The 16,924-nt window shown below is 55.8% G+C and overlaps 1 protein-coding gene across 4 annotated transcripts in view; it reads left to right on the forward strand.

Annotated features, from left to right (window-relative positions):
• Positions 1 to 15,780, forward strand: part of MGAT3 (beta-1,4-mannosyl-glycoprotein 4-beta-N-acetylglucosaminyltransferase) — a 32,433-nt gene extending 16,653 nt beyond the window's left edge. For 3 of the 4 annotated variants that reach the window (XM_037006925.2, XM_017660750.3, XM_073213898.1), the window contains one exon: positions 11,059 to 15,780. In XM_037006925.2, the coding sequence (XP_036862820.1) occupies positions 11,060 to 12,661 (1,602 nt within the window). In that variant the 5' untranslated portion in view covers position 11,059 and the 3' untranslated portion in view covers positions 12,662 to 15,780. Of the gene's footprint in view, positions 1 to 2,294; positions 9,718 to 11,058 lie in introns of those variants that run through there. The other variant, XM_017660749.3, reaches the window with a different exon arrangement.
• Positions 15,781 to 16,924: the final 1,144 nt, after the last annotated feature.

Consider the following 16,924-nt stretch of genomic DNA (forward strand, 5'->3'; position numbering starts at 1 on the left):
GGGGGACCTGGACAAGAGCCACTCCCACTCCCGGTGTGGCTGTTTCCCAGGCCCAGTCTGCGCCCCTCCTTTCTAGGCTGTGTGTGAGGTGAAGCCCAGACAGCCCTTCTGAGCCAATGTCCACCACTGCCCTGGGTGGTGTACCTGTCATCTGTCCTCCAGGGGTCACACAGGTCTGGGGCTGGGGGCTGGAGATCCGAGATGGAGGAGACCCATCCCAGCGCCACAGGCCTCTCTGAACTTGCTGTATGACCTTGGCTAAGTCACCGTCCTCTGGGCCTCAGTGCCCTCAGTGAGGGATGGATTCACAGAAAGGGTGTTGAACTTTTTCTGGTATAGAAATTTTTCTACATGTGAAATCTATGAGGAGCTCCAATGTTTAAAATTGAACAGCTGAGAGAATATCTTTTAGATTGCTTTTTGGGGGGGTGGTCCCAGGCTTTGTTTCCTCTCCCTACTTTGCCTCATCCTCAGGTCCTAGAGGCACCTTGGGGGGTTCCAGGGAACCTGGCTTGGAAACACCTGCTCTCAGTGCCCATAGAGCTCTTACGGAGAGATGTGTGTGTCTCTCTGCATCCGGCCCCCTCCCCGCCTCCTGCCCGCCAGGAGTCCCTGCTTCCACCTCAGACGCAAAGTCTCCTCCTCCTGTGACAAATGGTGGCCACATGCCCCTCACCGATGCTGCTTATATACGCATACCAGGTGCCTGCTCTGCCAGGCCCTGTTCCAGCACTTAAAATACATGAATTCCCCACCAGAGCCCTGTGACACGGGCACCGTTTTACCCCATTTCACTGAGGAGTGAACTTGAGGCCCAGGGAACCGGAGAAGCCCGGGTGGCCAGCCAGCCACAGGGGCTGAACGCTGCCTGAGGCCGCCTCCTGCCGGGTGAGGCCAGGCCCGCGCCCACAGCCTCACGCACAGGTGCCCTCCCTGCTTTGCTGCTGACCACCCGCATCTGCTGCTCCTGCCAACTCCGCCCCTTCCTATCCTCCTTCCCAGACTCCGCAGACTCCCAGACTGCCTTGCCCTCAGCCCCACCTTCCTCCAGTTCTGCACGCCAGCCCCCCCTTGTTCCTGGGAAGCCGGCGGCCCCCAGGGCTGCATCCCTCCTGCTCCGTCCCGCAGTCACCCAGCGTTTAATCAGCAGCTCGCTAGCGGCGCCCACCCTGGCCCCACATCCCAGACTGGATGCCCAGGCCATGCCCTCGCGCCCTGGCCCCGGCGCCACGCTGTCCTCCCTCAGCCTGTCCTGCCTCTTCCCTCAGGGCTTGTACAGTCCACCCAGCTCCCTGCCTCTGTTCTCCCCAGTCCAGTTCAATAGCTGTTAGCATGTAGGGCTATTAAAGTTAAAACTTTAATTTAGTTATAAAGTAGTTCCTCAGTCTCCTGACTTCAAGTGCACAGGAGCCACACATGCCTAGGGGCTGGTGTGTTGGACAGCGCACCCCTGGCCGTTTGCACCATCTCAGAGTGCTGTTGGCTGGCTCTGGAAGCTGATTGATTGATCTCCCTCAGACACAGGCTGATGAGGTCACTCCTCTCAGAGCCTTCAGTGGCCTGGGGCTGAGGCCAGTGGCACTTCCACCCTACCCTTTTTAAGTGGAGGCTGTGTGGGTCTCAGGCCCTGGAGAGCAGTGGGTTTGCACAGGTGAGCAGAGGCATGCTCTACAAATTGCTTTACCCTGAGCCTCAGTTTCCTCATGTGAGACGGGGATAGCAGTCCCTACCTCTGAGGATGGTTGTGAGGATCAAGTATATGTAAAACCCCCAGACAACAGCTTGCACACACTTAGGCAGACATTAAGTGGTGACCATCATGTCAACATGCATAAGGCAAGGCAGGGGCAGCTCTCGAGAGGCAGGGCTCACGACAGCTGTGAGCCTTAGTGCTGGACGGTGGGAGCCACCACAGACTTCTGAGCACAGCCATCCCATTGGCTGGTGCCTGAGGATGGCTGATCTGTTTAGCCCCCAGTGTGGACCAATAGAACATGTTGGAATGGTGGAAATGTTCCCTGTCTTCGCTGCCTATGGGCCTCTGGGAACCAGAAGCTGATGTCCTGGGGGGACCAATAACCAGTAGGGAAAGGAGAGGAGGCCCCAGGGAGCCAAGGGTGGGCCTTGGGAACCAGCTTTCTCAGGCACACCCGGCTACTCTGTGGGAAAGTTCACAGGCAGCTGGCGAGGGCCTGGAATCAGGCGGACTGGGGAGGGGTTTGGAGGAAGGAAAGGGGCCAGGGTGCCCTGCAGCTGGCTGTGGGTAGGGGATGGGTGGGGCTCCCCGAGAAAAAGGCTCCTGGGCATGGGCGTTGGACTGGAGCCAAGCCAGCAGAGAGAGTGGGGCTTAGATCCCTGTGCCTGGGTGAGGGCCTGGGCTCCCAGTCAGGCTGGCCCAGAAACTGGCTCACAGTGCAGCTCTGTGTCTCTTCCTGGGCCTCAGTTTCCTTATTTGTGGATGGGAACAGCAGCAGCTGTCACACCTGCCCCGTGATGAGCGGGCTTTGCAGGGCCTTCTGGTCACCTGGGCAGAGGGACCTCTTGGCCGGGACTGGCCCCTCAAGCAGACCCCCTTTCTCTGAGGAGGGCCAGGGGAGCAGAATTCCTGGCCCTTGGGGTCATGGTATACCAGATCCTCCCTTGATCAGGCCTTTTGTGTTTAGCCTGGGGCAGGACCCCCAAACCTGCAGCCCTGGTGGGCCCCCGTCCTACCTGTTAGCAGGTGCAGGATGCCCAGGGAGTCTCCATTTCCATCTGCTTCGTTCCCACAAGCTCTGTGTGGCTGAGTGAGCAGCTTAACTTCTTGAAGCCTCCGTTTCCCCATCTACACACGTGCCTTCTTCCGGGGTTGGTCCTGTGAATCGGCCCCTAGTTTCTCCAGCCCTTGCAGCGCATCACCTGGCACATGGCAAGTTCTTGGTAAATGTTCACCAGTAGCCTTGATGATGCACTGGCTGTGACCCCTGCATGGAGGCTTGGGCCCTGTGGAGCCCTGTCTGATGGATATGAACCGAAAGAATGAATAAGAGTATGAGAGGTGAAGAATTGAACACAGCGTCAGTTTCTTGCCAGAACTCCAGAATCTGTTATATTCTGTAGCCATCTCTTACGCCTGTCTCTCCATGTGGGGTCAGGGAGCCTCATGTTGGAAGGTCTCAGAGTTGGGGGAGGCAGTCACTCTTCACTCTCTTCTGATTCCTGAGACACCAACTTGCTCTGCTTAACCCCAAGGAAAGACCCATAAGCAGTAGCAGAATCTCCAGAAATGCTGATTTAGGCCAAAAGAAGGAAGAATTTCTAGCAGCCCAAAGAGACTGGAATAGGTGGCATTAAGAATTAGACAAGCAGAAGCCAGACAGGCACTTGGCAGGGGCACTTGCCTGGCTTGAAGGTTTGGACACTATTCTCACTCAAGGGCCCTTCAGACCCTGGGGGAGGAGTTGGGACCCTCCAGGGAGCTCCAGATCCCCTTGGTTCTGGCCTCAGGCTCTGAAAGCCAGATGAGTCCCTGAGAATGCCTTGTAGGGTGACGGGTGCCAGTCAGTAGCGAGCAGCCTTCCAACCAGCTCAGTCCTTCGGCAGAGCCATCCAGGAACAAGGCCTGTCTCTTCCATCAAGTCATCTGCACTTGGCTGTCTGGCAGGAAACCCAGATGGAAGGAAAGAAACTGTAATTTTTTAAGAGCGTCTACCAAGTGCCAGGCTCCACACAGGATAATTTTACACCATGGCTCATCCAGGTCTCCCACAGGACTGCAAGGGGAGAAGCTATCTTCTACATCTGAGAAGACTGAGGCTCAGAGAAACTAAGGGCACACAGCTAGAAAGTTACGGTGCTGGGATGCAAACCAAACTTCCAGCAACACTGGAGGCTAATGCTTACTGAGCACCTACTGTATGCCTTGGCACAGTTACTAGTACTTTGCATGGATTAACTTATTTGATTCTCACAGCAACCTTATGAGATAGGACTGTTGTACCTCCATCTTACAGAAAGGGGGAACTGAGGCACAGAGACGTGGAGAAACTTGCCAGGGTCAGAGGCAGTGTTCAGGTCCCATAGTGTAACCACTGGCATACCTTGTGTCTTGGGAGTCACTGTGCACGGCAGAGGTGGCAGTGAAGATGCACGCCCTGCCTTCCTCATGGGGATAGGAAGAGCCCTTAGGTCGTGTGGTATAGGATGGGGATGAAGCAGAAGATGAGCACAGGGAGGGGACTTCAGCTCAAAATCAAGATGCCCTTTCAAGCAAATGAACTAATTCCAGGAAACGTGATGAGGGTACTCTGGGCTGGGGGTTGTAAATGGGCAGATTTATGCCCAGAAGTGGAGACTGAGGGTGGGCTGTGTGACCTCCAAGATGTACCTGCCACACACCCCCGACATTCCACCAGCACCCTGAGCACCTACTAGGTGTTACACCTGTTTGCTGCCAGCTGCTGAACCACAGAGGAGGCTGGCAGGGGCTGGTGAAGCCACGAAGGGCACTCCCCTGGCTCAGCTAAGACCCTGGTTAGCGCAGGGAAGCTCAGGACCACGGAGAGCTCCACAGGCACCCTCCGTCACCCCGGTGACAGCTGTCAGAGCCTGTCCAGGAGGCTGCTGCCCGACTGGCCAACCCCACAGTCAAAGCCTTTGGCCTCCATGGAGCACCTATCTTCTCTCTGGCCAAGGTGCCCCCACTGGACTCAGCCAGGGCCCCAAGCCTGACCTCATGGCTAGGTTGTCGGGTTTGGGCTTATCTGCCTCCCTCCCATACCCCATCAGGCTTCCAAGCAGAGCCCAAAGAAAAAGGGCACAAGGAGAAGGGAGAAGTGGAAAGAGAGAGAGAGAAGGAAGAAAACAGGCCCAGCTAGAACCTTCCAGGAACCATGCAAGTGGACAAGGCCACAGCCTTGAGTCAACATACGGAGAAGAGGCCCAGGGTGGTCAGGTCCTGCCACCATCCTGGGTCAGGGTCAGCCTCAGCATCCCATGTCCATGATCATTTGGCTATCAGGAAGCCCCTGGCCCATCACCCCCACCTTCACACAGGAGACCTAGGCCCCTGGGGCGGGGTGCAACTCTTGGAGTGTACTGAGGGAGCATTGCTCTCGGAGCCCCTGGAGAGCCCTGCAGTTCCTGCCTCCCCTGGAGTCCCAGCCCCTGCAGGCTCAGGCTCTGTCCGGGCTCTACTTGTTCCACTCAGGTTCCCCCCCACCCCGTCTCTGCTCCTTCCCACCCTGAGTCAGGACAGCACCCGCCCAGGCCCTGCCCGGGGCTCACTCCAAGCCTTTGCTCTGGCTACTCCCCTGCCTGCAGGCCCTCTCTCCGCCAGGCTGGGGAATAACACTAGCAATAAGAAGAGCTGAAGTTTATTGAGCACTTTAAGTGCTAGGCACTTCACATGGATTATTATTGAATCCTCACTTCATAGACGGGAAGGAGGAAAGTAATTAACCACCTCAGGGCAACACAGACTGGAAATGGCAGAGCCAGGACGTGAACGGGACAGTCTAGTCCCAGAGTCTGTGCACACTGAAGTGATAGTGAGGAGCCCAGTGCAAGGCAGGGCACTCCTACTGAGCACCTGCTGTGCATAGCTCCCTGCCCTAGGGGACTTGCAGTAAGGCTGTGAGGACACGAACATCAGAGGAGATGAGTCAGCATGGCGAGTGTTGGGAAACGGACAGGCCTATGGATTATTTGAAATGGGCAGGTTAGGAATGATTATATTCATTTCATAGATGGGGGAGTCAAAGCTCAGGGAGGCCAAGGGCCTTGAGGCTCAGGTTCATAGTGTCCGTATGTTCACCATACGGTCACAGAGGGTGATGGTTCCGTGCTCCCTGGGGGGAGTCAGGAAGAGGGTTCAGAGAGCTTAGCGTGGGTTCTGGCTTGGGGCAGATGGGGCAGAAGGTGCTTGGTTTCAAGGGAGACCAACCTTGGCATAGAACAGGCACCTGAGAAATACTTGGTGAATTTTACCGAACTGAGTTAAGAGCCTATGTATGGCTTCTGAACTGCCAAGCATTGCCTTCAGCAGCGCGAGGGACACAGACCAGCATTTTGTCCTCACAGAGCTACTTGTGTGGACCTCAGAGGGCACTGGCCCAGCACATGGGAGACCCCAGGCCCTTCCTCAGCTGAACTTGCCTCTCCAGGCAGGTGCTGACCTCCGTGCCCCTCTTAGGGTCCTGAGTTCCTGCAGGGGCTCAAGCTAATGCATCCCAGGAAGTGGGAGTTGGGAGTGGGAAAGTCTACCCTGCCGAGTCCTACCCCTAAAGCCCACAGGGGTGGGGGGACATCAGCTCCAAATCATCGCTCACCCCACCCCCATCCATCCCATGAAGCTTCCCGGTCAGGCATACTATGGAAAGGACGAGATTGGGATCCAGAGATCAGGGTTAATGGCCAGGTTCTGCCCTCGGCCAGCTGTGTGACTGTGGCCATGCCCTTCACTAGCAGCCTGTGTTGGCGTCTGCAGGGAGAGAAACAGTGGACCCCGTGGAAGCAGAGCCTGCCTCGAAGCCCCGCTCTGCCATTTGCCATCTCCTGGTCAAAGGCTACCTCATCCTTCCTGGAGCTGCCAAATTTGACTTCTTGCTCACCCTTGACATCGAGGTCATCAGGAAATCCAGCAGAATCTGACATCCTTCCGCACATACCCCCAGCCCTGGTGAAAGCCACCCCCATCTCACCTGGATGGCAGGTGCTCACTGCTCACCACTCTTGGGGTGGCGGTCGGTTCTCAGCAGAGCAGCCTAAGTGAGCCTGTTCAAGCCAAAGTCAGGTCACGTCCCTCCCCTGCTCACAATGCTCCCTGAAAGCCACATTTCCAGCCACAGCCCCTGGCTCTGCGTGATCTGGGCCTGCTCGTCCCCCTCCGGTCTGCCCTCCTTGCAATCGCATACTCCCAGCAGACACACCCTCCCCGAGTATGGGCTGCTCCTTCTGCCTGCGGCCTGCTTCCCTTGTACCACCATCTTCAAGTCTCCCTCTCCATGGTGATGCTCGCCCTGACCACCCTATTTGTCACCAAACCCTCTCCCCGCTACCCTTCAGCCTGCTTTATTTTTCTCCAGAGCGTGACTCTTTCTCATGTATGATGTTACTTGACTCATTTATTTTTAGTTTACTGCGGTCCCCTGCCCCACCCCGTATGCGTGCTCCGCAGGGGCAGGGGCGCTCGTCTGCCTTGTCCCCTTCCTCCCAGGGCCAGCACAGTGCCTGGGGCACAGCCAGCTTCCAGTAAGCAGGTGCTGAGTGAATGGTTGATGATGGCTGGGGGAGCACCCTGCCATGCAGTGGTGACTGTTCCATCCACTGCTGGTCTTCACTAGTCACTGGTGGACTCTGTGGAGCCCTGTCACCCCGCTTAGGTTGAACTTGGCAGCCGGAAGGGACTCCGAATGCTTTACCACTGGATAAAATTGTGTGTGTGTCACTGAGCAAGTTACACCCTCCCTCTGGCCTCAGTCTCCTCATCTATAAGATGGGGGTGACAACAGTACCTGCTTCATGTTGGGAGGATTCGGTTGAGTTTGTGCATGTAATATACTCAGGACAGTAGCTGGCTTGTAAGCGTAGGTGACCACCATCAGCTTTATTGTCATGTCTAATGGTTTCTCTATAAAGCTTTATAATGGAGGCAGAAATGCTGCCAGCTGGGGCCTAATTTGGTCCCATGGTTTAGCCTACAACCAGGCCACCTGCACAAGGGAGGGATCCGTCTCGGCTGTGAGGAGGGAGAGAGGCGCTGGCTTGGGAAGAGAATTTATGTTCAGGTCCTGACTTGGCCACCTTCATGTCCTTTGAGAAAAATCTCAAATGGACCCACCACATACCCCACTCATTTTTCTGAGTCTCAGTTTACCCATATATAAAAATGTGACAATTAAAAGACCTCCCAGGGTAGATGAGACTTTCATGCAACTCTTGGTTCCAGTGCTTATTTATTTATTCAGTTTCTTATTAAATGCTACTCAGTCAAAAACATTTATTTGAAGCACTTATCAAAATACATAAAGGTAAGATAAAAAGTGATCAGGCCAGGAATAAGAGTTGAAAAAATACATGTGGCCAGGAGTGAAGTTGTCCCAGAAAATGTGGTCTGTGAGACACCAACCTGCTCCAGGCCGGCCACCATGTGCTTTTGAGTCTCATTAGGCAGCCCGAGCAATGAGCGAGACACACTCAGTTCCTGGAATCATCTCCGTTGGGACCGTATCAAGGGGCCTCACCCCGAAGGCCCCAGTGAAAGGGGGATCCCAGGCACTAGTGAGTCTGTCTTCCGAAGGATACTGCCACCGGATGTAATCAGATCTTGAAAGCCAGCCTAGCTAGGGCATCTGGGTCAGTGTGACCTCGGTGGGGCCACAGGGGCCCTTCTGCGCTAAGCAGGGTGTTCTCCTGCCTCCCTGAGTTCCTCCTACCTTGCTAATAATGCCTTTGTTCACTGCTGCCGGGGGATTTAGCCCTGGCCCGCCCTCTGCAGCTCACAAGCCAGTTTGGTCCCGCAAGGGCTGGGGCTGGAGTATGTCCCACAGAGGCAGAAGGATCAGGGCTGCCATGCCGGGTCCTGAAAGCCCTCAGGTGGGTCACCGTGGGGGTGTCTGCTGTGCTGACCTGTCTGCAGTGTTGCCTTGTGCCTGGTCCCTGCCACAGCGGGAATTCCTGGCCACCTGCCTTTATTGGGCCTCACCCCCTTGCCCCACCACTCCCCTGCTGGCCTGGTCTTGCTTTGCCAGAGCAGGCTGGACTTCACCATAGAGAGGAGCCCAGAAGGTCCACTTCAAAGTGTGGCCAAGGAGCAGTGCCTCCCTCCCACCTTCCCCAAAGCCAGTGAAAACCAGCCCACCTCTGCCCTGGGACAGCTAGGTCAGGCCCTCATCCCCATTGGCCTGCCTGCAGTCAGCTGTGCCAGCCACCCGAGGGGCGGCTCCAGGAGGGCCGGGCATTTAAACGGGTGGAGGTGGGACATCTTGGACCTGATGGCGCAAGCACCACCCTGGCCAGTGGGGGTGAGGACCCGGCTGTTCCTCGCTAGCTTCCTCAGGGCTCCTCACCAAGGGGAGGCCTGGAAGGGCATGTAGCACAGGAGTCAAGCCACCCACATCCCTCCCCCAGCTTTTGTAACTCTGAGCAGGTCCCTGATGTCCCCTACATCCTGGCTTCCTCCCCTATCAAATGAAAGTGTTGGAGGAGATGGTCCTTAAACTCATTCTAGATCAAAGATTTCATGATTCTGCCCCTTCTGACCATTTAGCTTAGAGATTATGTTGGACTTTTCCAATCTTGAGAGAAATGAAAGTTATTAAGCACCTGTTGCACCAGGAATCCTGTACCCATTTCACAGATGTAGAAATTGAGGCTCAGAATGGTGAGGAGCCTTGCATAAGGTCACAGTAGTTCGTAGCCAGGTGTATATTTTTCTGTGCTAACCTCAAAGATAGAGAGTAAGGTGGAGAGTATGGAAGGAAGTCACCCAGATGACCCAGAGAAGAACCTGAGAAGTAAGGAAAACCATAGAAAGGACCTTTTTTTTGTTGTTGTTGGTATCATTATGTACAATTACATGGGCAACATTACAGTTATTAGACTCCCCCCATTATCAAGTCCCCACCACATACTCCATTAGAAAGGACCATTTTAAGGAAAAGAATGTTCTAGGTGGAAGGATGGTACCCCACTCACAGGGATCTGTGGAAGGCGAAATGAAAACACCAGATGCCAAAGGTCAGTTTCTGCCCTGGCCCCTCCTGTGGCTCAGTAGGTCACCCCAGTCAAGTTACTGGTTCCACTTGTCTAAAAGTGTGTCAGCTCCCAGCCTGCTGCCCACTTGCCTGGGTTCGAGGATGAATAAGCTGGATGCTTAGAGTCAGAAGTGCTCCCTTGTCGCACAGGCTCACTCAGAGAGCGTGGAGTTTAGTTCATAGTAATGTGCCCATTGCAGTTTCCTGGCTGAGACAAATGTACCATGGTGACGTAAGATGTTAACACTTGGGGTGACTGGATGAGGAGTGCAAGGGGACCCTTTGTACTATCTTGGCAGCTTTTCTGGTAAGCTACAAATATTCTAAAATAGAAAGTTTGTTTAAATTGTAAAAGAACAATATACAAGGCTCTCCATTCCACAGCCATAATCTAATTGATTGAAATCAAACTGTGTAAATGAATAGAGATTGATTATATTCACGAATCGCTCATGAATAGAGGGTGATTCATTCAAAATAACCATTGAATATTATGTGGGATTTAAAAGGAAATGGTAGATTTATTTCTACTGATCTGAAAATCTCTTTAATCTTATCATTAAGGAAAACAATTTCACGTAGACTTAGTGTCCAGTATAATATTGCTTATGAAAAAATATTAAACCAAGAACAGAAATATTGCATATAAAACCAGTGATACACCTCAAACAGATCAAACCATTTATGCCTTGAGATAAGGTCTAGTGCAGGGCATGGGGTCATGAAGGGAACTTTTACTTAATTTTATTCTTTAAATATGTTAAAATTAAATATAATTTTTTTTTTTTTTTTTAGTGAAAAGGTATGAAAAAGATTTGTCAATATAGTCACAAAAAAAAATGGAAAGAAAGCGGGAACAGAAATAGCACCCTGGGTGGTGCAGAAAGGGGCTCTTGCCCACAGCCTGCGGCCCACTTCCTGTTCCCTTGGGGCCCGTGAGCCCACTCTACTGCAGATTATGCTTTTCCCAGGATGCATTGTGTAATGCAGCTGGTACAGCCAGGGTGGGCAGGCCAGGTGGAGGACCAGGCTGCAGAGAGGGGATGTGTGGTGACCTCTGGTCTCTGGGAGCTAGGGGAGGTCCTGAGTCAGGAAGCATTTCCCTAATGTTGGGGCTTCCTCGTACTTCGTACAGCACTTTGGACTTGCCGGATTGACTTCTGGGGGGCAGGAGGTGATTTCATGCAGGGGCACCAGGCACTGGCCAGAACATTCACAAACATGGTGGCAGCAAAGGCTTCCACTGGTTCCTTAGGAGAAGACCTTCAGGTGCCTTTGCCAGGGTCTGCGGACCCTTGACGTACTTTCTCCCTCTTTCCCGCAGGATGAAGATGAGACGCTACAAGCTCTTTCTGATGTTCTGTATGGCCGGCCTGTGCCTCATCTCCTTCCTGCACTTCTTTAAGACCCTGTCCTATGTCACTTTCCCCCGAGAACTGGCCTCCCTCAGCCCTAATCTCGTGTCCAGCTTCTTCTGGAACAATGCCCCCGTCACGCCCCAGGCCAGCCCAGAGCCAGGCAGTCCTGACCTGCTGCGTACCCCGCTTTATTCCCACTCTCCCCTACTCCAGCCGCTCTCACCAAGCAAGGCCACCGAGGAACTCCACCGGATGGACTTTGTACTGCCCGAGGACACCACCGAGTATTTCGTCCGAACCAAAGCCGGGGGCATCTGCTTCAAACCCGGTACCAAGATGCTGGAGAAGCCCCCATCAGGGCGGCCAGAGGGGAAGACGGAGGGGGGCGACGGCTCGTCAGCCCGGGGCCCCGCCCGGCACCTGCTGAGCGCGCGGGAGCGCCCGGGGGGCCGCGGCGCGCGGCGCAAGTGGGTGGAGTGCATGTGCCTCCCAGGCTGGCACGGGCCCAGCTGCGGCGTGCCCACCGTGGTGCAGTACTCCAACCTGCCCACCAAGGAGCGCCTGGTGCCCCGGGAGGTGCCGCGGCGGGTCATCAACGCCATCAACGTCAACCACGAGTTCGACCTGCTGGACGTGCGCTTCCACGAGCTGGGCGACGTGGTGGACGCCTTCGTGGTGTGCGAGTCCAACTTCACAGCCTACGGGGAACCGCGGCCGCTCAAGTTCCGGGAGATGCTGTCCAACGGCACGTTCGAGTACATCCGGCACAAGGTGCTCTACGTCTTCCTGGACCACTTCCCGCCGGGCGGGCGGCAGGACGGCTGGATCGCCGATGACTACCTGCGCACCTTCCTGACGCAGGATGGCGTGTCGCGGCTGCGCAACCTGCGGCCCGATGACGTCTTCATCATCGACGACGCCGACGAGATCCCCGCACGGGACGGCGTGCTCTTCCTCAAGCTCTACGACGGCTGGACGGAACCCTTCGCCTTCCACATGCGTAAGTCGCTGTACGGCTTCTTCTGGAAGCAGCCGGGCACCCTGGAGGTGGTGTCAGGCTGCACGGTGGACATGCTGCAGACGGTCTATGGGCTGGACGGCATCCGCCTGCGCCGCCGCCAGTACTACACCATGCCCAACTTCCGGCAGTACGAGAACCGCACGGGCCACATCCTGGTGCAGTGGTCTCTGGGCAGCCCCCTACACTTTGCCGGCTGGCACTGCTCCTGGTGCTTCACGCCCGAGGGCATCTACTTCAAGCTCATATCCGCCCAGAACGGAGACTTCCCCCGCTGGGGGGACTACGAGGACAAGCGGGACCTCAATTACATCCGGAGCTTGATCCGCACCGGGGGCTGGTTCGACGGCACGCAGCAGGAATACCCGCCGGCCGACCCCAGTGAACACATGTATGCACCTAAGTACCTGCTCAACAACTATGCCCAGTTCCGCTACCTGCTGGACAACCCCTACCAGGAGCCCAAGAGCACAGCAGCAGGTGGGCGGCGGAGCAAGAGTCTGGAGGGCAGGCCACCCGCCAGGGGCAAATTGGATGCAGTTGGAGGTTAAGGCTGCGTGATTTTATAGGGCCAGTGGCAGAGTTGGGGTGGTGGCTACCCCTCCTATTATCTTCCTGCCACCCTCTGCCTTCTGGCTGGTTCTCAAGAGGACCAGGAGTGGATGGGTGGGAGAAGGGTCAGGTCTGTGAGCTCACAAAACCTCCTTCCCCATCGGGAGAGATGAGTGAGGCCCTTGGGGCCGCCGAGAGTGCTACGGCCAGGAGGTTCCAACTGAGAGTGTGTGATGGTTCCTGGGAAGCAAGGGAGGGCAGTGGGGTGGGGCAGGGAGACTGCAGGAACTCCCCAGGGTGGCCAGAGGAAGCTGGGCCCCTGCTGGGAGAAGCCCACCATTTGGCTTCCAGGGGCTTTGGACCTGTGGTGAGAAAGGGGACAGGGATGCCAGGAAGTCTTGGGGCTCTGTAAATAGATGCACTTGGGTCCAGGAGGAGGAGGGGACCCCAAGGTGGGATGGAATGCCAAGCGGCCTCCGACTGGGATAAGCACAGTGTCCTCAGAAGTGCTGGACCAGACGGAGCTGAGACCTCCACTGTCTGCCGCACAGGACACCCCTGCTCTGGATGGTGTCTGTGCTCCCGGGCCCTCCTAAGCTGACGTAGGCCTGGGGTTTAGGGAACCCAAGAGGAGAGGTTTCTTTTGGTCACAAATCTGGCCTCAACATCCCTTCTTTGTGCATTGCTGTCTTGTGGGCTGCCCACTCTGACCTTTTGAGGCCCAGAGTCCAGTTCTCAGGGCAGGATGGAGCCTAGTAGGTCAGACCTGGGACGGGGGTGCGTGGGGTGAGAGGAGGCTCCCATCACCGCTTTCCACTGGAACCCACAGCCCCAGCTCCCCACCAGCTCAGGTGGAGTCACCCTTGTGTCCCTCCTTGGGGCTGGCTAGGGGCCAGGAAGGGTCTTGAGGCTGCCCTCGGCCTAAGAGGGACATCAAGGCCGGTTGTATGCCATCTCATTCCTCTTAGTTTGCCTCACAGAGGTGGGGGATGTATTTGTCAGAGTAGATTCTAAGCTGCTATAATTAAGAGACCCCAAAATACAATGTTTTAAGCAAGGCAAGTTTGTTTCTAACTTAACTGTCTCGAGGGAGATGGTCCAGAGTTAGCAGGGCCCCGCTCCCTGCTTTTCTTCAAACACACCTTCCAATTCTGGACAGAATGGTGCATCCAGGCCTGGGGGGAGCAGAGAAAGGTTAGGGAAGTGCACACCCTTTCCTGTTAAGGGCATGAGCCAGAAACACGTGGTCACCTCTGATCACATTTTACAGGCCAGGACTTAGTCACAAGGCCATAAGTGGCCGCAAGGGAAGCTGAGAAAGGTAGTCTAAAGCTGTGCTGCCTCATGCGTGGCCTCAGCTGGGGGGCCACTCAGTAAAGGAAGGAGGAGAGGATGTATGTGGGGACAGGGAGCAGCTTTGGCCCAGGGGGAAGGGACAAGGGGTAGTAATGACTGGTGGAATCTTTGGATCCTGCTCTGCTGTTCAGAGCTCCTGGAACAACCTGTTCTTGTACCCCCTCACTGCCAGCCCAGAGCTGGGGTGAAGGCTGGGATGCCCCCTCCCGTGACCCCCTCAGACGTTCATCCAGTGACGCCAGATGCAGAGGCTGCCTGGGGAGCGGTACATGTCTGTGCGTGTGTGTGTGTATTTATGGGCATGGGTGCATGCTTGGTGTGGACTTGTATGTCTCTGTCACTGTATCCTTGTAAATATGTGCTTGTGTGGGGTGTGGGCGCAGGGCCCAGGTCTCCTCTTCCCCAGGACCTGGAGTCATGGCCACACCTCCTGCAGCTCCTCAAAATGACTGAGGCAGAAAGCCCTTGGAAAGCCTGGAAAACAAGGCTAAAAGGGACATGGGGTTTGTCTGTCTGTCTGTCTTTCGGTCCAAGGAACGAGAGTCCTCCTGACCTGAGGGCTGTGTAGCTGAAAGCTTACTGCCTTCCCAGCCTGCCTTGCCCCAGCCCCAGCCTTCCGCCCATCCCTTGCCAGCCTCCAGCCGGGACTTCCTCTGGCTGTCTTACTGGAGGTTTCCTGATGGGCCAGGAAGGAAGGTGTCTCCTTTGCCGCAGCTCTGGGGAAATGTCCAATGTGGGCATGGTCTAGGGAGCTGGCCGTGGAGCAGCCTCTGGTGGGCAGGCGTGAAGCAGGCTGAGGGGGCTCTACTGCCCCCACACTCCCTCCTGTTTAGGGGTACCCCAAGGGAACTCCTCCCTTGTAGTTACAGCAGCCCTGCCCTGGCACCCCCTTGGGGCTGAGAAGTGGTGCAAGAGGTCAGAGTGTCTCCGTGGCTCTGAGTCACCCCAGGCCAGGGCCTGCCCTCCTTACCCAACCACCTCCACTCACCCCTGGGTGGGCAGCCCCTGGGGGCTCCGGAGTCAGGCCCGAGCCCCAACACAGGGCCTCCCTCCCTGACGGCTTCCTCCCCCCATGCCCCTGGCACCCTCAGCTGCCTCAGGGATGCCCCCTCCCCAGGCCGCAGGACACCCTGGCCTCCAGTTCACCAGCTTAGGGGCAGGGGGAGGAAGAGGGGAAGAGCTGACTTGCTGCGCCTCGCCTCCCCTCTAAGGCCCAGGGCGGTTCATGGTCTCCGCCCTGGCCATTGAGCGGAGAGTTCAGCCATCAGAGGGGTGAGGGCTGAGGCGTGGGGCTGTTTCACACACAGTGACGTCATACACTGGGAGGGCCAGGGGCAGCGGAGCCCTGGGCCGCTCCCCCAATGTGAAGGGAAACTGAACAGTGTGAACGCCGGCACACTGCCGGCCCTGTGGCCAAATCCCGATTTCTTGGCCTGGCAACTACTGGCCCCTATGACCTCAGACACGAGGACGCCCAGCCCACCCACAGGTTGTGTTGGTTCCCAGGGGCAGGTGTGGGAGGAATTTGGGGGCAAAGGTGACAGTTGAGGTAGGGAGACAGGACTTGGCCTGGGTAGAAGGCAGGGCCCTGGGAAATGTATAATTTAAGAACACCAATAATAATAATACTATTTTTTTTTGTAAGGGAAAATCAATATGTACATCCTGAAATCATTTTCTCTGTAAATGGTTGGATTTCATTTCACCCTTAAAGGGATGCTTAAAAGAGAAGATAATATTAATAATAAAAACAGCTACAAAGTCTGAAGGGTGTGCATGTGTGGCCAGTTTATGGGTGCTCGGGCGTTGGCAAAGACCCCCTTGCTACCAAGGCTGGGGGTTGGGGTGCGAGCCTTCCCGAGGACCTCATGCTGGTGAGAAGGGGACACAGTGACCTTCTAGCCAGGAGAGCGTCCTTCCCCCCACTGGTGGAAGTGGACTAGCAAGGGAAGGTGCCGGGTGGAGGTTGCAGAAGGAAGAGGTGGGCCTGGGACTAGTGATGCCCACCCTCCAAGGGTGGGTGGTGACGCCCTGGGAATCCAGAGAGGGCTTTGGTGCCTCTACCAGAGGGGACCGGTTCTCCCACAGTTGTGCTCTTGGGCACTGGAGACAAATGCTCTCCCGTTGATGTCAATGCTTCTGAGGTCACACAGCCACTTGGTGGCAGAACAGGGCTGCACCTGGATTCCCAGTGCTGGTCCAGTGGCCAGCCCGCTGGGGCAGGTGAGGATGGCAGCATCTCCCTCCCATGGCACTGACCTTGGACTTGTGCTGTGGTGGTACCTGGGGCCATGCAATGTGGGAGCCTCCTAGAGGCTTCCTCTTGGCTGTGGGTACTGGCATTGTCCTGGTTGGGGGAGCCCTCTGGGTATTTTCTAAGGAGTCTCAGAGATGGTGGGAGTGGACACACTCTGTCTGAACTCTGCCTTGGTACCCCGTGGGGTGTGGCTGCACAACTTCCATGTTAGATGGGGAGACTGAGGCCAGGGATGGGGAGACACTATGTTGGTGGCCAGAGCAGGTTGGAGGCATTGACAGGCTCTGTGGCCTTGGGATGGTTGCATATTCTTTTCCAGACTCAGTCTCCTGTCTGTGGAAATGGCTTATCATAGGCTTTACCATACCCAGAGGACAGCATGAAATAAAGGGAAATGCTGTGCAACCTGTAAAGCCCCATCAGGCTGAGAGACACAAAGAAGTAGTGGTGACTGTGGTCAACATCAATTATTAAAGCACCCATAGGGTCACTTTCCAGGTTAGGGCTTGAGCTATGGGCAGTCAAAACCCCCAAATCCTGAAGGGCCGTCATCCTGGAATTCAAGAAAGTCCCCACCCCTGCACCCCGAGTCATGGAACATTCACAAATCTCTGCTTCAAGCTCTGAAGCATTACAAGGCCATGCGCAG

Source organism: Manis javanica, chromosome 10 (assembly GCF_040802235.1).
Source record: "Manis javanica isolate MJ-LG chromosome 10, MJ_LKY, whole genome shotgun sequence".
In the NCBI taxonomy this organism is placed as follows: domain Eukaryota; kingdom Metazoa; phylum Chordata; class Mammalia; order Pholidota; family Manidae; genus Manis; species Manis javanica.